This window comes from Tachypleus tridentatus, chromosome 13, assembly GCF_004210375.1.
Source record: "Tachypleus tridentatus isolate NWPU-2018 chromosome 13, ASM421037v1, whole genome shotgun sequence".
In the NCBI taxonomy this organism is placed as follows: domain Eukaryota; kingdom Metazoa; phylum Arthropoda; class Merostomata; order Xiphosura; family Limulidae; genus Tachypleus; species Tachypleus tridentatus.
Window position 1 is genome coordinate 211,682,356 of NC_134837.1, and position 27,818 is coordinate 211,710,173.

General features: G+C 35.3%; 1 protein-coding gene across 1 annotated transcript in view; it reads right to left on the reverse strand.

The window, feature by feature from the left end:
• The window catches only part of LOC143237812 (uncharacterized), a 61,565-nt gene extending 36,286 nt beyond the window's left edge, over positions 1 to 25,279 (reverse strand). Inside the window, exons 1-2 of the mRNA XM_076477431.1 lie at positions 24,233 to 25,279; positions 3,241 to 3,667 (exon numbers count right to left, since the gene is read on the reverse strand). Coding sequence (XP_076333546.1) covers positions 3,241 to 3,667; positions 24,233 to 24,374 — 569 coding nt within the window. The 5' untranslated portion in view covers positions 24,375 to 25,279. The remainder of the gene's footprint in view (positions 1 to 3,240; positions 3,668 to 24,232) is intronic.
• Positions 25,280 to 27,818: the final 2,539 nt, after the last annotated feature.

Below are 27,818 nucleotides of genomic sequence, written 5' to 3' on the forward strand. Positions count from 1 at the left end.
TAGGTTCGAATTCCACTCTATCTTTCTATTTTCCACATTATGCTTATCCCGTACCCAAAAATGGACCAAAATAGCCATTTTACTACGGCTCTCGACAATAACCAAATACTCCCCCCCTTCGAAGCTAGTCGTTTTTTATTTTTTGTACGTTTCGTTTATCATGCTTGTGTATAATTAACGTTTCTTAAAGTTGTCTTCAAATGTTACAATTTTAGTAATGACTTAACCTCAGCGCATTTCAGAAAAGCCTCAGAAATATATATTTACGTCTTAACTTTCAATAGCTCCTAATCCAACTAGTGAAGATTGTTGGCTGAATTATGTGGGGTTGGCGATCTGACTGTCACGGTTTAAAATCATTCTTAAATTGTTGTTAACTGAATACATCATCTAATGAAATATTTTAGAAAATTACAGATTCGTTTCTAAATAAAACTTTGTCTTCATCACACGCTTTTAATTACATTTTTTGCTACGTTTTCTCAACAAAACACAAAATAGATTATAATGAATATAGTAAGTATTCCGTTACAATACAACTAACCCGAATACGAATTGCTTAGGTGTTAATTTCTTAGGTGTTAATGTATCTTACTTGTAATTGCAGTTTCAGTCGCTACGTCAGTTTCACTTTTTGATTTTTTATTACATTTTGAAGCTGTATTAGTCCTTACATCAAAGATACATCATCGTGAGTAATGTATTACTGTCGTTTTAAAGTTATTGAACTGGCTTGTGGCTTTGACTAAGGGAAATTGCGTGAGTTTGTGGGACAACAAACGTTTTCAATCAAATATATACATTAAAGATTACTTTTACTTGTCACCCTAGTGACGGTTATATAAATTCCTTAATCACGCAGTCACTGTTAATGACCATTTTAAGAGTAGATGCGCAGTTCCGAGCACTAAAAAGATGGAAATAGCTGGTCCACCTAAAGTCGTCAATACACTTACAGAATTGTATGTGTCCGCCTGTCTCTGTTGGTTTGTTTATATATATATATATAGATATATACATATAGATTCATAAACGAAGGCAAAGCATGTGTATAAACATACGCCAATAATACATAAATAAATAATTCAGTACTTTGTATTTGATATGGTTAAGACATGCGACTGATTAATATACATGTTTAAATACAAAAATACATACAGATGTGTTGTTTTTAATGTACAAGAACCTCGGGTTTTGCACACTTACACAAATTACAGTTCTACAGAACCATTCTGGACTTGATTGCACACAATAATTTACAATGGTCTCTCACATGTTCCATTTTCTAAGTACTTACAAACTGCGTAGCTTTTGTTAGGCCTTCGACTCTGTTTGATTAGGGTGCTATTGAAGCTGTCCAGAAGCGACCGTGACCAACATTCTATAATAGCCAGAATCTATATAGTGACTATAAGGTTTGTAACAGTTGTTGTTGTTCTGTCTTTGTACCTAACACTGCAACTCCACCCCGATCTCCCAATCGTCATCACTAGCTTAGCCGTGGGCTTTCCTCGAGGACCCGGAGAGACGTTCATTTCCTGAATTAATCGTTAATTTTCCGGACCTCTTGCATTCATCCGTCCGCTCTCAAAGTGAGGGGCTGGATAGCTAGCTGTACGGTTTAATGATGTGAAACGTCCTACTATTGTCAATAAAGCAATCCATCCTCTAAATGGAGGCTTGTTGTTGTACCATATGGATACGATGTGTTCATTGTGTTTCATATTACCCTAACATTAAACATAAACAAAGTTTCCAAAAGCGTAATACGTACATTTCTCATATCGAATTAATTTTGTATTTGTTTTGGGTAGCCACGTGAGAGAGAGAAAGCCCTCGAACATTATTTGCTTTAAGTTATTTTTACGTTTAACTAATATTCTCTGTCTTGTAATAATGTATTAATTTTAGTATGGTTGAGTTAAGGACAAAGCTACAGAATGGACAATCTACGTTCTGCACACCACGGGTTTCAAAACCAGATTTTTAGCGTTCTAGCCCTGCAGAGTTACCACTGAGCCACTGGGGAATGGGGTGAAATAATGTGAAACATATTTACACTAGTGTTCATGGAACCCACTTCACGGTTTTTTTCTACAAAAATCCGAACTCACATGAGTACGATTTACGTTCTACAATTTTAAATAAATTTCAAAAAATCGCATTGAAAACAATACGTTTGTTTTAGCTATATTATGACGTGTACAATAATCCACAGTAAGCAATACACTTGTTGCTGATCTACCTACGTTACGATGTGTACAACACAGTAAACAATACTCGTTGTTGATCTATCTACGTTACGACGTGTACAGCAAAGTACAGTAAACAATACACCCGTTGTTGATCTACCTACATTATGATGTGTGCACCAATACACAGTAAACAACACACCCGTTGTTCATTTACCTACGTTATGACGTGTGCAACAATACACAGTAAACAATACACTCGTGGTTGATCTACCTACGGTAAGACGTGTGCAACAATACACAGTAAACAATACACTCGTGGTTGATCTACCTACGGTAAGACGTGTGCAACAATACACTCGTTGTTGATCTACCTATGTTATGACACTCGTTGTTGATTTCTGTGGAAATGCTCCTCAAATTCAGAGCTTCAGTTATCCTCAAAATATTCGTCTTGAACAAGTAATCAGTAAAGAGGGATCGTTTACATTTTAATGCATGAATTTCAGTTCGAAGTAAGGCTATGTAATACTATTAGAGTAATTAATATTTCGCCCTTAGTCTCATAATTAGAAACAAAAATCTGAACCAAACATGTTAATTAAGTTTTTCTTTTCATATTCACAGGAATTCTCAAAGTTGGTAGTTAGTTCTGCTAAACCGTGAGGTTTGTTGAGATCCGTATTTTTTAAAGAACCAATTGGAAACGTTTATTCAAAGGGAAGTCATATTAAGCTATTCTCGGATTTTAATATAAACTTATCGCTATCCCAACGTGGGACAAATGAAAACGCACCTTTAGAAACCACGACACTTCTCTCCGGTGTGAGGATCTACAATGTCGATAATTCTAAACTTCAGAGCTTAGAAAGTTCTCATAAATTACTACAACGTTAACTAGTAAAAATTGACAAGGTTCAGGAATAGCTTTCAACTTCGGAGAAATAACGAACAGAACATGTTAAACGAAGATCTACACGTGGTTGAAACTTTATTATAAAGTGGAGAACTTGATTCTTATTAAAAACCATATTGAATTCTAACTCACCTTCCTAATTTTGTTATAATCATCTCTGTTCCCTGCTCGAAGAACTTGTCCCACAATTCTTTGTTCTCAAGATAACAGTCAACCTTTCTTAGTTCTTCACAGTTGCACCGAGGCTTGAGGGCGCTAGCGTATGGATTGGTGGAGGTTTTCTTTAGCAAGGCCCTCGTCTTTTGTTTAGTCCTAGTTCCCGTCTGGCTGCTGCGATCTTCGCCGCTATCTTCAGAAAACGCACTCGCCGGCGAAGACGCTGCCTCCTCTTCGTCGTCCAGTGACGGAGACATTCTCGTATCGTTGTCGTCCGTGTCGGAGCATAGAGGGGGAGAATGGTGGGGTTGTTCCACTACAACCATCGCTTCATCAGACGTGCGTAGTGAGCTTTGTTTATTATCATGAGAGCAACTGTCTGGCGAAGGACTGGGTGACTTTTCTGTAATAGATTAAATGTAAAAGTCACAAATCGATATCTAGCAAGATATTAATAGCAAATACACTAAAACAGCGCACCTATAATAAGAAGAAAATAGTCCGACGACAATGGAAATCTCATATTTTTAATTTCGTATCCAATTGCGCGCGTGTTTAAAGTTTAGTGAAGTCTATCGCTTTTAAGGTTAATATACATAACAGATGTTCACTTGTTTGTCTTTTCACAATATTACAAAAACTCTATTTTCTTACAAACAACAATTTTTTTCAGTAAACAAATATTATGAATCAAGTGAAACCACTTTTCACTTCAGTTGTTTCCCAGCGAGAGAGCAATGATTTTTACGCTAAAACCCGGGGTTCGATTCCTCACAGTAGACACAGCAGACAGATCCATGTGGCTTGGCTCTACAATAAATCAACAAACAACCCACTCGCCTACTTTTTATGTGGTCATATATTATGAAGTAAGGTGAAAACAAAGCCATTTATTTACTCTACAAAAAAAAGCAGTCTCCTCTTTAGAAACAAGCCCGAAAAAAAAAACAATTTTCAAGGATTTCAACTGATTGTGACAAACATAATTTAATTATTTAACTACAAGATTTAACTAAGAGATGTTGACAGTGTTTAACTTTAAAGTTCTAAGTATTTTCCACGCTCATGCAACGTACCATAGTTTTCTGTAATCACATACCCAAGACAAAAAAAAATCCTCTTGGATTATCAATCACTATATAGTTATATTGTCTGGGCTATCAGTCACTCTATATAGTTATATTGTTTAAATTACCAGTCACTCTATATAGTTATATTGTTTAAGTTACCAGTCACTATATATAGTTTTATTGTTTAAATTACCAGTCACTCTATATAGTTTTATTGTTTAAGTTATCAGTCACTCAACATAGTTATATTGTTTCAGTTACCAACAACTCTGATAGCTTTATTGTTTAGGTTGTAACGCTATACAGTTTTATTATGTGGGTTCCCAATTACTCCGTATAGTTATATTGTTTGGCTCACCAATCACTTTATATAGTTATATTGTGAGGGTTACCAATCACTTTATATGGTTATATTGTGAGGGTTACCAATCACTCTAGAGTTATATTGTTTGGCTCACCCATCACTCTATATAGTTATACTGAGAGAGTTACCAATCACTCTCTATAGTTATATTGTGAGGATTACCAATCACTCTATATAGTTATATTGTGAGGGTTACCAATCACTCTATATGGTTATATTGTTTGGCTCATCAATCACTCTATATAGTGATATTTTGAGGCTTACCAATCACTCTATATGGCTATATTGTGAGGGTTACCAATCACTCTTCATAGTTATATTGTGAGTCTTACCAATCACTCTATATGGTTATATTGTGAGAGTTACCAATCACTCTCTATAGTTATATTGTGAGGGTTACCAATCACTCTATATAGTTATATTGTGAGAGTTACCAATCATTCTCTATAGTTATATTGTTTGGCTCACCAATCACTATATATAGTTATATTGTGTGGGTTCCCAAACACTCTATACAATTATATTGTGAGGGTTATCAATCACTCTACATGGTTATATTGTTTGGCTCACCAACCACTCTATATAGTTATATTGTGAGGGTTACCAATCACTCTCTATTGTTATATTGTGAGGCTTACCAATCACTCCATATAGTTATATTGTGAGACTGACCAATCGCTCTCTATAGTTATATTGTGAGGGTTATCAATCACTCTTTATAGATATATTGTGTGGGTTACCAATCACACTATACAGTTATATTGTTTGGATCACCATTCACTCTATATAGTTATATTGTGAGAGTTATAAATCACTCTCTATAGTTATATTGTTTGGCTCACCAATCACTCTATATAGTTATATTGCGTTGGTTCCCAAACACTCTAAATAGTTATATTGTGTGGGTTCTCAAACACTCTATATAGTTATAGTGTGAGGGTTACCAATCACTCTATATGGTTATATTGTGAGAGTTACCAATCACTCTCTATATTTATATTGTGAAGATTACCAATCACTCACTACAGGTATTTTGTTTGGCTCACCAATCACTCTATATAGTTATATTGTGAGAGTTACCAATCACTCTATATGGTTATATTGTTTGGCTCACCAATCACTCTATATAGTTATATTGTGAGGCTTACGAATCACACTATATAGTTGTATTGTGTGGGTTCCCAAACACTCTATATAGTTATATTGTGAGGGTTACCAATCACTCTATATGGTTATATTGTGAGAGTTACCAATCATTCTATATGGTTATATTGTGAAAGTTACCAATCACTCTCTATAGTTATATTGTGAGGGTTACCAATCACTCTATATAGTTATATTGTGAGGGTTATGAATCACTCTCTGTAATTATATTGTTTGGCTCACCCACCACTCTATATAGTTATACTGAGAGAGTTACCAATCACTCTATATAGTTATATTGTAAGAGTTACCAATCACTTTATATGGTTATATTGTGTGTGTTCACACATACTCTATATAGTTATATTGTGAGAGTTACCAATCACTCTCTATAGTTATATTGTTTGTCTACCAATCACTATATATAGTTATATTGTGAGGGTTACCAATCACTTCATATAATTATATCGTGAGAGTTACCAATCACTCTTTATAGTTATATTGTGTGGCTCACCAACCACTCTATATAGTTATATTGTGAGGGTTATCAATCACTCTAAATAGTTATATTGTGAGGGTTACCAATCACTCTATATAGTTATATTCTGAAGGTTACCAATCACTCTATATAGTTATATTGTGAGGGTTATCAATCACTCTATATAAATATATTGTTTGGCTCACCAATCACTATAGTTATATTGTGAGGGTTACCAATCACTTTATATAGTTATATTGTATGTGTTCACAAACACTCTATATAGTTAAATTGTGAGGGTTACCAATCATTCTACATGGTTATATTGTGAGGGTTACCAACCACTCTCTCCAGGTATATTGTTCAAATTATAAGGCACTCTATATAGTTATATTGTTTGACTTACCAATCACTCTATATAGTTATATCGCCAAAATGCCTACTATATGTATATTAACTACTACTTTGGCAAATACCTCTTCTCTGAAGTCCCAAATGACAACAATGACAAACAAAAAGTCATTTCAACTGCTACACAAGTACATTTGTTATTCAACGTCAGAACTTTAACAAACTTCCACTAATTCCCTGAAGGTCTTTACGTCAAACTCTCTTCAGTAGCCTGGGGTGCAAGTTGAGTTTAATGATGCTAAATCGGTCATGTCGACATAAATGACATTATCAATGCATCTATCGCTATTTAATGCGTTTAATAAACAGTAATAAATTACTCAGTAATTATAGACAAATATAAACGATGGTGTAATAACTTTCTTTAACTAATTTGATGACTGCATCTGTACTGATACTTAATGTGTTTTTCAATAATAGCAGGGAAAAAAAGGCATTTGAACAATCAAGCCTTAAACACGTTAAGCGAGTGATTACTACTCCGATTATTATTATAAGGTAAGGCTGAGTATTCTCACTAATCTAAACACATTCAAATGTCCGTTATAAACCTCAGGATTACGAAACTGTAATATATTCTGTTAACTACCTACTATTGCTAGGTTGGCTCTTTTAAAATCGTTTCGAGATTGAAATAAATTAATCAAGATAAGTGTATTTATACGGTCTAGTTTCCCACTGCCTCTTGTCAGTGAGTGTGTTTAGTTTCATTGTGCTTAAATCAAAACAGTGGAGTCACTGTTCGGAACAAAGGCGGAAGCGAAGTTTGAAGTCCAGTTAATACGTAATGCATATTGAGGATTCGATGATGGTTTGAAGAAAGAGAGAATATCGCCTACTTTGGGGTAAAACAGATCGAAAAGTCGTTTGCCGATGGACTGAAGCAAAGCGAAAGGGGAAAAAAAATCGCTTTTTAGCGGACTGAAATAGTGTGAAATATCAACGGATAAACACATAACGAAAAATCGCTTGTTGGTGGGTTAAAATATTAACTGCTGATGGGCTGAAGTGTCATGGGTCATCACTTAATAAAATGGGTTGAAATAAAATGAAATACCACTTTTTACTAACCGGTAGTTAAAATAGCGAAGACATTACTTGTGACGACTATAAAGAGATGAAAACTTCTTACGGTGGTCTTGAAGGACGGTAATTATTTTGTATTAAGACTTCACATGATAACCCTGAGTGACAGTAATTATTTTGTATTAAGATTTCACATGGTAGCTCTAAATGACAGTAATTATTTTATATTAAGACTTCACATGGTGGCCGTAAACGACAGTAATTATTTTGTATTAAGACTTCACATGGTAGCCCTGAGTGACAGTAATTATTTTGTATTAAGATTTCACATGGTAGCTCTAAATGACAGTAATTATTTTATATTAAGACTTTACATTGTGGCGCTAAACGACAGTAATTATTTTGTATTAAGACTTCACACAGTGGCCCTCAATGAGGGTAATTATTTTGTATTAATATTTCACATGGTAGCTCTGAACGACAATATTTATTCTGTATTAAGACTTCACACAGTGGCCATGAACGACAGTAATTATTTTGTATCAAGACTTCACCTGGTGGCCCTGAACGACAGTACTTATTTTCTCGATCTATCAACTGATCAGTTTTTAAAATATTTCATCCGTTTTATAAAGTGTTTTGTTGTTTTTTGTAACTGACAAAGTTAAAGCTTGAATATTATTTTTTCTGTGTTTAATTTTAGATCTTTCTAAGCTCCTCAGACTCTACAAGTAAGCCTATATGTATGTCCAATAACAACTGCCCAAATTATACTAAACGGAACTTAATTTCTGAGCAAGTGACAAAACGGGTGGATATCAACACATATCAGAATTACTCCCTGTATGGGTTAAATCCTGAGAGCTCAGGTGGCTGAAACATCTGCTCAGAAGTAAAATATAATGTAAGTATAAATCAAGTTCGCCCTTGGACTCAGATTTGCCTGTGCTGAAAATGTATTTCTTGGAATCACCTGCCATGCGAGATGCAATGTCTGATCTTAGAGTTTAGTGTTAGATTTCGCCTTCACCGGTTACCAGCTACATAAGTGTAAAAAAAGAAACACGTCCGAACAACGGCCATTTGAATATATTTTGGTTTAGCATATCGCCGAAGCAGGTGATTACAAAAACGTCGATTGAACATTAATTATGACTGACATATTTGTTTACAATACCCCTGAAGTGCCAAAAGTAATAATATACAAATAGAACATTCAGTTAATTGCGAATGTCATAATTTACAGACACCACCTGCTCCACACGAATGTCAAATGTAAAACTAGAACAAAGGGAGGAAAAGTAAAAGATTAGAATATTTAATCAAATGTATTACACAATAATATATGCATACATTATAGTAACACACGAGCTTCTTAAACAGTCATAACTGTGTGCTGGCTTGTTGTCTTAGATGCAAATCTGGAAAATAAATACAATGTTACAAGTCTCTATCTGTTGCCACACATCTACAAAAACATCATGAAAGACGTCGCTGTTTCCAAATCGAAATGACATCTTCTCCAAATAAACCTACTAAATTAGTTTCATTTTTGGTTTTGCCCCTAGTCATTTGGTACTATCTATAAACACATCAACCTTCTTAATAACCTTTACGAAAACAAGAATAACAAGCCTGTTCCAGATCTGTGGCATGGACATCCGAGTTTTTCGGCATTGTTGAAAGGTTTGGAATAAACAGGGTGTCGGAGATGAGATGAATAAGCAGTGAAAAACTTATTAGGTAGTTTGAAATTAGAACGAAAATATGTATCTGGGAAGAGCTCATTTTGTATTATAAGTTCCCGCATTCTTGGGGAATTTCTTATTTCTGGTAGGTTTTTCCGATCGAGAATGTATGGTTCATCATTCCCTTAGTTATGACCTATGAAAATGAAAATATTGCATAGATTAAACTAAAAAAAAAACAATAACAACAACTCACGAGGGAACGAAATCTTTCTGATAGCTGTCCCTTTAGTGCTGCCCAATAGTACGGACTCACGTCGCTAAAAACTGAGTTTCGATACCCGTGGTGAGCAGAGCACAGATAGCCCATTGTGAAGCTTTGTGATCAATTCCAAACCATCAATGAACTCTCTAGTGAATGTAATGTTATTTCATTATTTTTATTCACTAAAACACGCCACAAGGCGTTCGCGGGTTCGCTTTTTCAGCCATGGGTGCGTTATAATGTGACGGTCAATCCCACTATTCATTGGTAAAAGAGTAGCCCAAGAGATGGTGGTGGGTGGTGATGCCCTCCCTCTAGTCTTACACCACTAAATTAGGGTCGGCTAACGCAGATAACCCTCGTGTAGCTTTGCGCGAAATTAAAAAAAACAACCAAACAAATATACTCAGTTCCGTTTATCCCATTTATTTAGCTCTTTATTGTTCATTGGTTTTTAATACACTGTTGTTATCTCAACACTTTCCTTTATTATAGGTCTTTAGGTCTTATATTTTCTTAACTTTCAGACACGTTTTTTATCTTATTGTAGTTGTGTTTTAAGAAATTCATTATTCTTTTACTCTCGTTTGCGTCCTTCCAATGATGTATGTGTGTGTGTTCGTTTTCTTAAAGCAAAGCCACATCGGGCTATCTGCTGAGTCCACCAAGAGGAAGCGAACCCCTGATTTTAGCGTTGTAAATCCGAAGACGTACCCATGAACCAGCGAGGAATCCTTCCAATGATTCTCACATTTCTAGCATCTCTTCTAGACTGTATTTATATTTATTTTAGGCTTGGCTAGGTGGTTATAGTGCTCGACATGTAATCTTAGGGTCGCAGGTTCGAATCCCCGTGACGCTTAACATTCTCTTCCTTTCAGCGGCGTTATTCTGTGATGGTGAATCCTATTATTCGTTTGTAAAAGAGTAGCCCAAGAGTTGGCGGTGGGTGGTGATCACTAACTACCTTCCCTCCTGTCTTACACTGCTAAATTAGGAAAGGCTAGCGCAGATAGTTCTCATGTAGCTTTGTGTGAAATTAAAAAAGAAACAAACAAACTTGTATTTATTTGTTTTGCGTTCTAACTTTTCTCAGTAAACTGCTTCCCTTTGTTTCTCACATCTACTCATCCAATAAACCTTATCACGTCACCAATTTTTCATGGCGCACACTTGTAATCGCTTTTCGATCTCTTTATAGAAAGAGATATCTTTCTATAATCATTACAGATGTAAAAGTACACACATATTTGCATATCTATTCAAATATGTGTATGTAACGTTCAAGCTGAAGGACGACAGCGTGTTGAAGACACGCCTTTTGTTCTATTTTAATAAACATTGTTACGCCCCTCTGATACATGTGTCATGCAATTTGACATTCACCTCAGCCATAACGCATGTTCTATCTACCGAACATATATAGAATATACTATTGTACTTCGATCTAATAGAATATTTGTTTATTATTACGCCATACCACACGTGTGTGAAACTGGCAATTCTTCTACAACAATAATATATTTAACGATGTTTGTAAAATTACAGGAACAAAAGTAGAAGCTTTTATTTAAACTACACTTAATGAACTAAATATATAAATAAATAATAGGCATATGTATATGTTTTATTATATTATATAAGTTGTCGTCTATATATATGTATGTTTACCTGTAATTACGAACAACGTTGCATATATACCTGTAACTCAAACAACTCTACACGAGCAATGCTATGTTTATATACGTGTATCTCTGAACAATGTTAAACAAACTCAGTAATTCTGAAAAACGCTATATGTATACCTATAACTCTCAACAATGATCAGTACATATACATATATATATTCCTGTAACTCCAAAGAATGCTTACGTGTACCTGTAATTTTGATGGAATATTAAAATACAGAAATATGCAAAAGAAAATGCGTAACAAAGTTTTATTAATATTGAATATATCGTAATATAAATCGTTTTCATACGTGTGCGATCACCTAATTATCCGTTAACGGTCCGACATGTCCAGGAAGCTAGGGTACTCGATTCGTCATCTAAGAGTCGCGAGATCGAATCCCTGTCTCACCAAACATGCTCCCCCTTTCAGCCATGGGAGCATTACAAAGTTACAATCAATCCCACTTTTCGTTGTTAAAAGAATAGCCCAAGCGATGGCGGTGGGTGGTGATGATCAGCTACTTTCTCTCTAGTCTTAGACTTATATATTAGGGACGGCTAGCTCAGATAATCCTCGTGTTGCTTTGCGCGAATTTAAAAAACAAACACACAACTACCTTAGTAACCAAGGTAGCAGCGTATTATTAACTTTCACTGATAGTTTCTTATCGACTTGTAGCAACACCAGATTTTAGCTTAATCTGACTTCACTAATGATTAACACCGTTAACACATAAAGATAAATATTATTCCTTTAGATATCGAATCACCACGTTAGTGTTAACCAACGGGTCAGTTTGAGTAACACAGCATGCTTGTATATCATAACGAAACTTTAACCCAACAAAACTCTTATATTTTTACGTCCAACAGCATTTAAAACTCATACGATTAGATCCAAATTTAGCTAATAGGCTTACGTTCTTCAGTGCATTACGTTTTTTTTTTTTTCCCAAACGTTTGTTAAATTTTACTGGCTACCCATTTCCTTAGTAGCTTAAACAAGTGCGAAAATGCGAAAGTAAAATATCTTATCTCTAAAATAAAGGTATAAACACGATTTAACTGTGATTGCTAGGACTGGTTCCATAGCCAAGTCAAAAACTGACGTCAGAATACAAACACGTTAAATGAATACGACGGGTAATATATTTCAGCTATTTCTGTCAAAGAGATGGATAAATCATCTTAGCTATGTTCTGAAACTACGTATTTTGCACTTCCAGCGATTCTTCCTCATTCGTATTATTACATAATTTAACACAGTAATAAATATGTATCGAATGTGATGGTGAAGAAACGAGTGCGCCGAAAAACGCACTTTAATTCTACATACCATTTCACATATAGTAACTGCGCATGTTCAGAGTTAAAAGTTTGAAACTACCTTTAATGAACGTTTTGAAACACATAAAGGTACTATGAAAACACATACACACAAAAACACTTAACACTTCACTGTGTCTAAAAGCGTTAATATATCACAGTATCCGAATTATATAGATTCCACATGTAAGAACACAAAATCCTGGCAACGGTTTCGTTATGTAAAAAATAACCGAATTTTGTCCCATTTTTTTAAAGGAAGGCTAAAATTTACCACACTGAAAACTTTCGGTGTCTCTCAACACACATTTTATCTTAAATATATGTATTTTGTATTGCCTTGAAAATGAACTCGCGATATACGTATCAGACGTGTTTTGTCTGATACTGACAAATGATACTGACATTAATATGGCGTGTTTATCTCTCCATTTCTCAGGAGTTTCTGAGCCACAATTGCTAGATAAATCAACTGTGCGAAAGCAACTCCGTTAGTATATAGTTTTACTTTGATATATAAGTAAATATGTATATACATTATATACGGATGTTGCCTAATGACCTAGTGTGCTCGAACTGTGAATCCATGGCTCAAGTCTCGTTCCCTCTAAAACGTGGCCCGCACCTTGTGATCGTGCATGTGTTATCAAAGTAATCGTCAAACTCAACTACTCGATCAGACAAGAAAAATACAGTATTTCACTCGCTGGATTTTCTTTAATCTGTTACTTTAGAATTTGGGAAAAGGGAACGACAGTATCGAATAAACTTTCACAAGACAATTACCAAGTAACCGACTCGTAATCTGAGGGTCTCGGGTTCAGATCTCCGTCACACCAAACATGCTCGCTATTTTAGCCGTGGGGGAGATAATATTGTAATGGTCAATTCCACTATTCATTAGTAAAAGAGTAACAAAAGAGTAGGCGGTGGATGGTGATGACTAGCTGCCTTCACTCTAGTCTTGCACTGCTAAATTAGGGACGGCTAACGCAGATAGCCCTCGTGTCGCTTTGCGCGATATTCATAAACAAAGAACACAATTATTATCCAATAGACCCGAGAATAACAAACTATTTTTGATTTGATTTTAAACTTGTTTTTTTTTCATAAAAGATGAAAGAAAACAAACGGTAGAAAATTTAATTGTATTAAGCCTAAAACTCTTGACTTGCTAAATTTGGAGTTCTATAATTGTGTAATAATTAAAAAAATATTAAAACAAAACCAAAAAGTCACACACATACATACACAAATGCATATACGTGATTTGGATCACTTTTAAATACAAAACATGATGAAAGAATTTCGACGAAAACGATACAGGACAAAGGTTAACGAAAGTTTGTGGAAATATTCATGGTTATCAATGCGAGTGGTTATTGAACAGGCTTTGGATTAAAAATTATACTTCTGAAACAGATCATAGAGCTTACATACAGATTACAGGCTCTAGATTCAGATCATAGGGCTGACATGCACATTACAGTTTCTAAATACAGGTCACATGTTACAAATAAAGATTAGAAGCTCCAGATTCAGATCATAGGGCTTACATACAGGTTAAAGGCTCTAGATACAGATCATAGGGTTTATGTGCAAATTACAGGTTCTAGATACAGGTCACATATTCAAGTTAAAAAGTACAAGTTGTAGGTACAGATCACAATGGCAAAGATACAGATCAGAGAGTTTACATACAGATTATACGCTCAATATACACCGTTGATTGCATACTAAGGATACATATCTCACATTGTAGACTATACCCCAAGCTTCAGATTATAGTAACCTGAAACTCTAAATAGAGATGCAGATCATCCATCCAGCATCTGTCTAAACGCATCTGAGACTAAAGATATAGATCCCAGACTCCAGATACAGACATCTATACTTCCACGCTCCAATCATTGCTCATTTGCTGTATCACTCCGACAGACCAGTCCAGTGTTTCGTATTCTTAGAAAACCGTGTTCATCTTATTCCTGCATCCCCCATTATATAATCTCTCCACCTTCTCTTTTACTTTCCCTGAGACCTTTTTTCTACCCTAGGTTGCTATTTCAACGTTCTCAATGTCCACCTATTATTGGAATACACTGCAACATGCCCAGCTCACTTCCATTTAATTCTTAGAATGAACTTTACTGATCTATTATATTTAATGTTTTTCTTATTCTCTCACTCTCCATTTGTCTTGTAATATTACATAAAGTTGTTTTTTTTACCACAGCTATTTATGTGGTTTCTATCTTTTTCCTTATCTCTTTTGTTAATACCCATGTTTGGTCAACATATATTAAGGTTCATTGTACACATTGATTGGTGATCTCTTTCTTCAAAGTGATGGGGATATCTTCATTCTCTGGAATTTCTTCATAATTCCAAAACTTCACCATCTGGCCTCCATATTTACCATAATTTCTTCCTTGTGTTTTCCATTCTGAAGGTCTGTCCTAAATATTTGTTCTTCCTCTATTTCTCCACTCTCAATGTTGATGGTATCTGTGTCATAATAGTTGATTATATATCTGGTTTTTGTCTTATGTACTTTCAATCCTGCTTTAATAGTACTGTCATTCAAACTATTTAATATGGCTTCCATTTATCTTTTGAGTTCATAAAGAGAGCTACATCATCTACAAATCTTAGATCTGTCAATGTATCACCGTCTAATATTATACCTTCATTCTGTAACTGACTTTAAAAAAACTCCTTGTAAAGTTACTATATACCCATATACAGTTTTGGATATACATTGGATCGCTCTGTCTCATCTATCTCTACCTCTATCACTAATGATACCTTTTTAACAACACGTATTTTTGCCGTTACCTCTGTATATATCTCTTAGGCTTTCATGTACGTTAGATTGACGCCTATTGCAGATAACGCATCTAACACTGCGATGTGTTGTACAGAGTCAATTCCTTTTTATAATCTATGAATTCAACACATAACGTAAGTTGTATTTATTTGATTTTTTTTTATTGTTTGGTTACTTACATGTAATTGGTCTGCTGTTCAGAAATGTTTCATAAAATCTCCTTGTTTTTTTGGTTCATATCAGATACATATCAGCAATTTTAGATACAGACCACAGGTTCCAGATATAGATCACAGGTTCAAGATAATGATTACTGACTTTACATGCAGGTCACTAGATTTATATATAGAACACAGGTTCCAGATTTAGATCAAAGGCTTCAGATACACATATAAAGAAATAAAACAAACTTCAGGCTTGTAACATTTAAGACTTTATCAGGAAGTTTCTGAATAGTATTCACAGACTCTATTTGCAGATCCTGGTTGTAAAACTGTTTCTAGCCTACTAGTAATTGATCCTGGTGTGAAATACACGTGCCATTTAGAGGTAATAAAATATATCATACAGATCACAGGCTCTACTACAAACTATAGATAAGACACAGACACGGATCAGAACCAAAGTACAGTCAACGTATACTTCAACTATAAACAGCTGTCTCTAGTTATAGGTCGCAAACTATATGTATATATGTTTGTCCCGTTTACAGAGTACAAGGACTACATAGACTATTATGCAGATTAAAAACTACACAACGAAAAGCGATTTCAAACCAGAACACAGAAATTCTCAATTTTCATTCAGCTGTATTCGTCTTCCTTCTACTTCATACTATAACGACAGTAACATGACGTCAACTACTACATAAACAAATCCATCTTAACGACACCGTGATTTTAATCTACATCCGCTGGTAGTTAATCAACTAACAAGATACAGTATAGAACTAGGTGGTAAAAAAAACCAAAAACCTCTCCCTCTTCCGCCCCTATAATGGTGCAGAGAATACGCGTACTAGATGTTCGATATGACAGCAAGTAATTATAAACATGTATGTATTCATCTAGATACATTTTAATTAGTACACACCTAGAATTAGTTCGAAATACCGCCACAATATATACAGATGGAATATTAAGATTAATACGAAATTTCTCAACGTCAATGTAACAATATGTTTTAAAGATACAACACTGTCGTTTGACGTGTTTAGCAAAGCGAAATCATGTTTATTCCATTCTAGTAAAGTAACCGTACAAGCAGATGGATACTCACATGTACGGGTTTTCTATAACCAATCTAACGAATTCTCTCACTATTACAGCTAATTATCTAATCGAATATATACATATATATATAATGGGTTTTTCAGAATTTACACAAATGATTCTCCAGTGGGTTGGCTATAAGTTTAGAGACTGTCAATATTAAAATCCGAGGTTCGATTCCCACGGTCTACAGAGCGCAGACTGTCTGTTAAGTACCTTTCCGTTAATATAAACAGACTAACTACAGAAACAGTTGAATAATAAACTGTTTTAAGACTATTTTTTATATGTTTCACATATCATTCTACACAGGATGAATCTGATTTTGTTTAATAAGAGCAGAATACCGTTGATGGAAGGGAGAAATTTATTTGATTTTATTATTTATTAAAATTTATTATTTTTTTTAATAGTTTTCTTTGTTAGTAAGCTCAAAGCTACCCCCATGGGTTACTTGTGCAGTATCCACCACGGGTATCTAATCTCGACTTTTAGCTCAAAGACTTATGGTTGGACCACTACGTGCTGTAGAACACTTTGCACACGTTCATCTGTGGTAGTGTTACGTGCGTGACAGTCAATCCCACTACTTAGCTATAGCCGCAAGGGTGGTAGAAACGTCTGACTAGTTGCCCCCTCTAGTTGGCGGTTATAATTCAAACATAAGTATGATAATGATCGACGACTTAACCGTCTAGTTTAATAATGACCTCTGACACAGCCATTTAGTCTACTTGTTATATAAAGGTCAAATTAAAAATACCAAACACGTGCTAAGTACTAAGAACATACTTATAATTAACTTGATGTAGAACTAACTTACAGTTTTAATTGATAGATTGTTTAGACAGAGTATTCATGATGAAACATTGTAGAATAGATGACAATTGACTGTTGTGCAGACACAAGTCAGTTGCCGTCCATTCTACAAAGTTTCAACTTATAGTATTGTCAATTAGTTTGATGTATAACTAACTTCTAGTAGTCTATGTTAACCAACGTGAAATAGAACTCACAATAGTCATTATTAATTAAATTATTGTAAAACTGGCTTATACCCAGCAGCACAGCGGCATGTCCTCGGTTTACAACGCTAGAAACCAGATTTCGATACTCGCTGTGAGCAGAGCACAGATAGCCAGCCCATTGTGTAGACTTGCGCTTAATTACAAACGAACACAAGTATGGTCTCTCGGTAGTCTACAAAAACTGATTAATTCCAGTGAAGATGCTTGTTTATAAGGTTATTTAAAAAAAAAAAGTGCTGGGATATAATTACTGTATCATAGCGAAAATATGAACAAAATTCACAGAAAATAACTATTTATGTTTTGATACCACCTCGCCAAATGCCGCTTAGGAAATATTATGTAATATTATGTACTATGAAAACGTTTCCCTCATTGTTTGAGTAAATACTAGTTTAAAGTATGTATGCATACACCATCCGGTTGTCCTAATTACCATCAGAAAAATCAAACCATCTCTAATAGTATAAGAAAATATAAGAAACACTGTGCATGCGTCTCCTTACATTTAGGCGATGATTCGTTTTATAGGATCCGGGTTCATTATATATGGTAGTGTACCTCACTGTTCTCTTATTCGCTCCTCAGTAGCTCAGCGACAAATCCGTAGACTTACGTCGCCAAAATTCGGGTTTAAATACCTGTGGTGAGCAGATCACAAACAGACTATTGTGTAGCTTTGTGGTTAACAGCAACCAAATCAACGTATCTTACAGCACCCGGACTTTTACAAGCCTGTTAACTCGCTTTTCGGGTTCCTTGTTGTCGGGTTATGTTACTTGAACACTTACGTTTCTATAAAGCATTTTGACGATTCTTACTTGACTAAAATATCATAAGACAGTCAGAGATACTGAGCTTCTGCTTCCCTAATTTCTTAGCTCGTGGTCTGTAACTCGAAGGGCCTTGCGTGGTCTAGTGGTTATCTTTCTCGAACCCTGCGAAGTCGTGAGTCCAAAACTCACGGCACTTTGCTCTTAAACCATGCTACATTTGGGATTCGTGGGTGAATTTAAGACCGACGATCAAACCAGACTATAGGATCAAAAAGTAATCCAAGGGTCAGCGCTGAATACCTTTACCTAGCTGTCTACCGTTTGTTCTATTGGTTCAGGGTTAAGGACAACTATACTTAGCTTTACTTGAGAATTCTGAAACGAACAAACAAACGATATCTTGTATGGTTAGTGAAGGTTTATTTACAATTGGTATTAGGTACAACGGTCAAGAAAACACGTTTTCTAACCAAGAATCGTTTGCTTAACTATCACCACGAGCCCACGAAAACACTAATTAATTAAACCATAATTTGTTTGTTTGTTTTGAATTTCGCACAAAGCTACACGAGGGCTATCTGCGTTAGCCGTCCCTAATTTAGCAGTGTAAGACTAGAGGAAAGGCCCCCCACCGCTAACTCCCGGACTACTCTTCTACCAACAAATAGTGGAATTGATCGTAACATTATAACGACTCCATGTTTGAAAGGGTGAACATTTTTTATGTGACGGGAACTCGGACCCGCGACCCTCGGATTACGAGTCGAGTGTCTTAACCACCTGGCCATGCCGGGCTTTAAACCACGAAATAAATTGACACGGTTCAAAAAATAACATGGATTTATGTTAGGAAATAACAGCGCACGCTTGATCAGAATTTGTTTGTTTGTTTTAGAGCAAAGCCATGCTGGGCTATCTGCTGTGTCCGCCACGGAGAATCTAACCTCGGATTTTATCATTCTAAGTTCGTAAATTTACAGCTGACCTAACGGTCGAATTTTTATGAAAATTTGTTTATTCGTAGAACAACAAACAATGAACTCACGAAGTTTTTCCGTATTGTAATACTTCGATGTTGTTTGTTTTGTATTTTGGTAGCATCGATACGTCCCTATCTAGGCCCAGCATGGCCAAGTGTGTTAAGGCGTTCGACTCCTAATCTGACAGTCGCGGGTTCGAATCCCGGTCGCACCAAACATGCTCACCCTTTTAGTCGTGGGGGGGCGTTATTATGTGACGGTCAATCCCACTATTCGTTGGTAAAAGAGTAGCTCAAGAATTGGCAATGGGTGGTGATGACTAGCTGTCTTTCCTCTGGTCTTACACTGCTAAATTAGGGACGGCTAGCGCAGATAGCCCTCGTGTAGTTTTGAGCGAAATTCAGAACAAACAAACGCCCCTATCTAAATTAACATATATCATCTCAACTACCATTAACTTATTTTAGCCCTATGTACTACTTCGCCAACAAACACGTTTACTGAGTTTTTATGTAGAAACCAAATTTATAGTTTGATAAAGTTAAATGAAACATAACATTCATCTGTTTATATAGTAATATTATCCGCTAAATATATAGGTTTATATATAGTGTATTATTTTAATATTTATTCTCAAAAAACTACAAAACTCAGGTATTTATTGCGTTTCGTTTTTCTGAGAGAAGATAATATCACGTTTCAATTGTATTTGATAAGAGCGTGTTTTTTGTTAGCTACTTAGAAACAAAACGTTTATTTTAGAGAATTGAAGCTACACGTTCGATTTTTAGCTTGAAGTGAATTGTATTACCTAGTAAAAGTGCAATGGTAGTATAGGCCCGGCATAGCCAAGCGTGCTAAGGCGTTCGACTCGTAATTCGAGGTTCGCGGGTTCGAATCCCAGTCGCACCAAACATGCTCGCCCTTTCAGCCATGGGTGTGTTATAATGTGACGGTCAATCCCACTATTCGTTGTTAAAAGAGTAGCCCAAGAGTTGGCGGTGGGTGGTGATGACTAGCTGCCTACCCTATAGTCTCATACTGCTAAATTATGGACGGTTAGCACAGATAGTCCTCGAGTAGTTTTGGGCGAAATTCAAAAACAAAAAACAAACAAGCAATTGTAGTAATAATTAACTTGTGTCCTTATGTAGTTGGTTTATTACGGCGTTGTCACAGAACGGTTAATTTCTATTGCACTATTTGAAATACTCTATGCATCGTGTTTATCAACCTATGAAATGGTGGAGACACCATAATTACTTGAGCTGAATCCAATGGTGTCTCCGGTGACGGTAAGAATTGCATCTATTGATACAACGAAGTTCGAATAAACCTACGTCGGGCTGCTTGACCAGCGGCGATATAAGTAAGTATTGATTTCCATGTGATTTTTATACATACAGTACGTGAGTTGATTTTTTTGAGTGACGAACACACTAAGTAAACGAGCACAACTGTGAAATGTGTTTGTAAATCGTTTACGAACAACCAACCAAAGAAATCCACAACGGCAGTTCTTTAAATCACGCACCGGATATTTGAATTAAAAAAAACGAGTTTGGTCTTGTATGATATTTTTGTCAAATATATTCTAAAAGTAAATTATTCTATCGTAGCTCGAGACAGATAGTGTCTTTCTAGTATTGACATTAATCGTATTATGAGTTTTTCAAGGTTTATTAATACTTTATCTGCGTTTGTACGCGTAAAATGTATTGTTATATTGTTTTCTGTGTACAGGTTAAGTAGGTAGATGCTCGTGAATGTGATTATACCCAGTACAATTGAAAAACCAATCCATGACTGGTAGCAAGAAGAACCTATATGCGTGGGTTCTTTGCTCTTTATAAATTTTATGCTTTATGTATGTGTATCTGTTTGTTTCTGTCCCGTTCAGAACATAATATTGGAAGATGCCATGTTTATTAGCCATAACAGTTTTCGACGGTTCCTTGACGAAGTTTCGAAGGAAGTCCTTCATTAACTACACACATAGGTTTAAATAATTAGATAATAGATATATAGATACATTGTGCAGATATCCATACATCGTCGTAATAGAAAAATAATTTCATAACAAATTTCCTTATTTTTTTCTGGACCAAATTGACTAGAATCGTATAATTCACGAAACTCAATTTCGGGTTGATAACATATACGAAGACAGCCTATTATTGGCTGGAAATCAGTTGTCCAAATTAAGTCTGCCATGCTTATGAATATTAGATATCATAATGAACTCAACTACAGTGTAGGAATGCCTTAAACAAATCTCCTATTGTTATATTACCGTTTTAAATACCAGTTGCTATACTACAACTAACACTAGTTTTAGAAATAAGAAAATGCTGAAACTAGAATACCTTTTATAAAGCTCTAAAACGCGTAATAAACTTCTACATTTAAAGTAACATAATATATGCATACGTATTAAACGGGCATTCTTTATAAGTTGCCAAAGTTGAATAACAAATAAAAAGAACTGAAAACAAAGTCATGCCACACGTATAGCGAGTCACATTAATTTACAAATTGAGTCATAAAATATTGTGTTGTATGTTTGTAATAATAAAAAACTCCAAATGTACATACTATAAGCTACAAGAACACACACAAACGTGCCTAAATTGCATACGTATCTATATACGAACAATCTGGAATTTAGAAGACAACACGAACAACGACCTGAAACTAATAACAGTTATTATTTTTGCTTTTTTCAACATTACTCCGATTTTTAGACTAATGGAACATCTCCGGTAACGTTTCAGGAACTTGTTTGCTCGAAATATTACAGGACATTTTGAAAAGCTTGATTTTAGAGTTTATGTCGAGATGGTCAGAGCAAAAACCTATGTTGTAACTTGTCGAAATGGTCAAAGCAAAACCTATGTTGTAACTTGTCGAGATGGTCAAAGCAGAAACCTATGTTGTAACTTGTCGAGATGGTCAAAGCAGAAACCTATGTTGTAACTTGTCGAGATGGTCAAAGCAAAAACTTATGTTGTAACTTGTCGAGATGGTCAGAGCAAAAACCTATATTGTAACTTGTCGAGATGGTCAGAGCAGAAACCTATGTTGTAACTTGTTCTTAATTTTGAGCCCAATATAATAACAATCCTGAAATTACAAAAACTAAAAACTAGTTAGATAAATAGAAGTAAATGCTGTTTGTATCATCAGGTTAAGCTTACTAAATATATAAATATATCCACTGTTGAAGACATTTCGCCAATGAACCTAGATTTCACAGAAGTCCGGTCAGAATATGTTGATAGGCCTAACTTCGCACAATAATCCAATAAAGCATATTAATCAACACAGAAGTAATTATAAGTCACAGGATTGTTAATAGTGTTCAAACATTCATTTAACTAGGTTAAAAACAAGTAACTAATTAGTAATTTCCTATAGCGAATACACTTCACATAAAGTAACAATGATGCGAACTATGACATTTCTGCTTAATATTTCTGGGTTTAACGTATCAGCAATATGAAGTATAGATGTTTCTGTTTATTATTATTGTTTTTGACCCACCAAATGATACGAAGTATAGATGTTTCTGTTTATTATTATTGTTTTTGACCCACCAGATGATACGAAGTATAGATGTTTCTGTTTATTATTATTGTTTTCAACCCACCAATGACACGAGGTATGATTGTATTATTAATTTACCAATGATATGAAACATATGTGTTTCTGTTATGTATTACCGAATTTCACAAAGTATCGCACAATCCAAAAAGGAACATGTTTATGCCACAGGAACTGTCCATTCACCCTCTCAAGTAATCCACCTATGACAGTACTCTTTACATTCTTTAGTTGAACGGGTTCCATCCATTTTGTTACAACGTTTCCAATACGGTGATTCAAAGCTAGAATTTTTCTCGCAGAAACAACATTTAAAAAAATCGAAAGAGACTTTGGAAATTGTGTTCGAAAGCGTGAAAGACACGTGTTTCATGCGAATAGAGCTCGAAATCATATACATTATATGGAAGATTTTCTCTAATTAATTACTTATTAAGTAGTATGCGTGTATGTGTTTTCTTGTAGCAAAGCCACATCAGGCTATCTGCTGAGCTCACCGATGGAAATCGAACCCCTGATTTTAGCGTTGTAAATCCGTAGACTTACCGCAGTACTAGCAGGGGTTGTTAAGTAGTAATTAATCTCCATATTTTTGGTCAGCAACTTTAATCAACTCATTAGTACTTAATTAACAGCTACTGATTTAACTTTATAACGTAATTAACGCTGCCACTCATTTAGGGTTAACGTTCTGAAACGAAATAATTGTTATGGGCATATTTTTATTTCGGTTATACTTATCAATTACATACATTCATAAACCAAAAACTACTTATGACGTCACTCTTCGTCTCCGAACCTTTTAACAACTAATCGTGGGTAATTTATAAATATTTGATACGTAACTGTTTTGTGTTTCTCAAAGCCAAAATAAACCTAGGTTTAGTATACGTCTTTCTTAAGTAGTTCCCTGCTTGGAGTGACAGATAAACACATCTCTTTTTTGTGTGTAAATAAACATAAGTTTCTTTTATTTTAAGCTCTTTAGTATCTTGAGTGAAAGATAAACTCCTGTGTAACTATATTCAACCACATTTACCTGGTATAATAGAAGTTTTTCTCGGTACGTGCTGTTCGGGACCTTGCCGAGCCATGATAGCAGCGATGGAAAAGTCAGTGGCCCTGCCCGTCGACGTCGGCATGGTTATATCGTAGTGGTTCGGTACGGGAGAGCGTTGCATTGTGATTATTCCAGGAACTACGTCTGTCTTGAACCCCACGGCCTCAGAGAAGGGACACCATAGTAATCAGATCACACATATGTCAATTTCATTACACTTCTTTTCAATGTTTTCACAAAGATGCTCTGACATTAAAGATCCGAAACGGAGGTAATTCTATAAAATTAACCCTACGTATGACTCTCTTCAAGTCTGTTGCGCAAACGCTGATGTTATTCGGCCTGAATCTGTTGATATGTTGGTTGTAAATACGTAAGAGTCGAGTGTTTACTAAGCCTTGAGGCCCAGCGCTTGGTGTTATTCAAGTCTTCGCTGAATAAAATGTTCAGAATGCAACTCTTTTCTCTTTCAGATGATCGATGACTAAGTACTACAAGTGTTGTCTATAAAAGAATCGGTTTCAAAGTATCGGACACCAATTTAGCTGAAACGGTGTGTAGTACGTAGAATGTCAAAAGTACATGACAAAGAATCCCTCGGAGCGCATCTCTTTTGGTTATAAAGATATTTATTGTGAATTTAAATGAGTTCCTCTGGCCTCTTGTTATTATTACGAGCACCGGGACGATTAGAATCAACAGACATCCAGAAAGGTCACAGAAAATTGTGGTCTGTGGCTAGGAGTTCTAATCTATATCCATTCTTCGTGGTACTAATACTTTGTGAGGAAGTACCAGACCCCGTAAACCAAATGTGCGACGTTAATAAAGAAACCTTTTCGACAACGACTTCCCAGTGCTGCGATCGATAGAAGCTAATAGTCGACGTTGTTACTTTTCGCTGACGCTAAGCTTCTACTCGTCTAGGTTACACCAACATGCCTGAGATTCAGGCAAACTTGTTGTTAGAGAGGGCGCTTTCATCTGCTGTCGCGTGTAGCGAGCCTCCTCACGCCTGCAGGGAATAATACTTTTCATGCTAGGTAGGCGGAGCAACCGTGTCAAGTGAGAGGCGGGACTTTAAGCTATTGAAGTGGAATGTGTGGCGAATTATTAAGAGACACATAAGCGTTTGGAGGGTTGTTCCTACAAAATGTCTTTCACACCAAAAAAGCGCAGAATAGAAACGCAATGCTCGCTAGTGAATTGACCAGTGTTATTTGTGCTAGGAATGCACGAGCAATGAATATAGAAATCCCAACGAAATAAACTACAAGGGTCACAACACTCCTCCGAAAGAGGGCGCCACATACTTAACAATGTTCTGAGAACCATATTTGTTCTAACAAGCAACGATAATAATATACCAATTATTCACACAGTTTGAGACTATGTGTTCTAACAGTAATGTTTTAAGGTTACGAGAGGTTCTTGTTGTTGCATTTTTGTTGTTGTTTGTTTTTAATAGCTTGAAGCCACACAATAGGCTATCTGCGTTCTGTTCAACCAGGATTTTAATATTGTTAGCCTAAAAGCTACTGCTGACCCTCTGGAGGGGAATTGGGTGTCTGAATGTTTCGGTAGATTTTTATTACATTATTTAAACAATGGAATAATTATAACCCTCCATAGTGAATAAACACAAAATATATCATAAACTGTTGTAAACATAATTCTACTTCAAACTTAGAGTTTGAAAACTAATTGTTTTTTTGCAGCGCAAAACCACACTGGGGTATCTGCTACAGCTGACGGGGAATCGAATCCCAGATTTTAGTGCTGTAAGTCCGTAAATTTACCGCTGTTTCACTGGGGGACCGACAAAAAGAAACACTGATGTGCACTGATTAAAAATATTTAATAAAAAGGAAAAGAAAAATCTTAAGATTCTCTTCTAAACGTTTTAATTTTCGAATACTTCATTTTCTGTTTTTAGTTTCTGAATATAGAAATATTTATCTCGACTTCTAACTGTCTGATTCTTTAATAAAGTATGCCATCATGGCTATCTGTTCTGTGTGTATCAGGAAGAAATGAGCTGAGAACTTTAATTTAAAAAAATGAGTTGAGCTTCCAGCTGATATACTGGCGGACCAACTAAATTTTTTCTGAAAGACGTTTCTCCTGTAAAAAATACTTTAAAATAATATTCTATAACAAAAATATAAAACCCGACAAATACACAGAACATTACAAATAATTAATTAAGTTGTGTGTGAGTGTGTGAAGAGTTTGACATAGTGGGTTTAAAATCCGAACGAACTAGATTTAGAAACTATCCTAATTTCCAGTAAAAATACACTAATCTTCCATTAAACTACACCAATATTCAATAAAGCTACAGTAATCTCCCATAAAACTACCCTAATTTCTAGTAAAACTATATTTATCTTAAATAAAACTACCCTAATTCTTAGTAAAACTACACTAATTTCCAGTAAAACTACGCATTTTTCCCATAAAACTACCCTGATTTTGCTGATAGACCAGAGGAGCACCCAACGTCACTCCCCTCCTTATTCATATCCGACAGAATTGTGACACTTGACTATCACTCTTATCACCTTCAAATCTCGGAAGACATTTTTGTACGGAAAAGTAAAATGTATTATAAAGAAAATATAATAATTGTTTGTTAGAAACTGTTTCAATGTTAATGTAATCTTTATACAAACAAAATCTCATAAAGTTTACTATCTTATGAATGCTTTACCTAATATGTATATATATTTCAAACAATATTAATTCTGATACCGATCAGGTTGACGTACTGTACGGTGTTTATATAATTAATGTTTGGCATCGTTTCGACTGGTTATTTCAGCGGTACCTTCATTTGTTGCACGGTTCGAGAATATGGTCTGGAAAACAAATAAGATAGATAATCATTTAAGACTATGTTAAGTATCCATTGTCCATAAATTAGTTGTTGGTTTTGTTTCGTTTTTTGCCTTCAAAGACTTCAGGCATATATCATTTTCTGTGTAATTGAATCTGTTTAGTGTTTTCATTCAGTAACGTCTGTTATCATACGAAACACAGAAGAACAGATATCTAGTTTTATACTTTAGTAACAGGATAAGCCAGTGTTACAGCAGTTGCTTCAAATTATTAGTAATTAGACGAGCTTGGCTTTCGTCTCGTTTTCAAAATTAAACATTTTCTCCAGGTCTTTGTAGAAGGCACAACTTGTATTTTTGAAATCGTGAGGACGTAAAATTAATAGGGTTTTTACACACAATCTATTTTCAGAAAGACGAAAAGGCCGGGTGTATTGAACTGTGGTGGGTATCCAAATGTATAACATTGTTGAGCGGGTATACAGCTAAAGTAGAAGGGGGCATGGGAGATTATGATCATAAGAAAGAATAGAATATTGAGAAGGCAATAGAAGTCGACTGTTTCCTAGGTTTCACCTGAAGTTCAGAGCCTTGTTACACTCGCATTCTTTGAGTCTAGGCCTGGATTTATTGAGCTAGAGAATCTGACACGTAAGTCACATCGGGCTCTCAGATTCAAATGTAGATAACACCTCGAAACCACCTTCAGCAAAACTCTACAAATG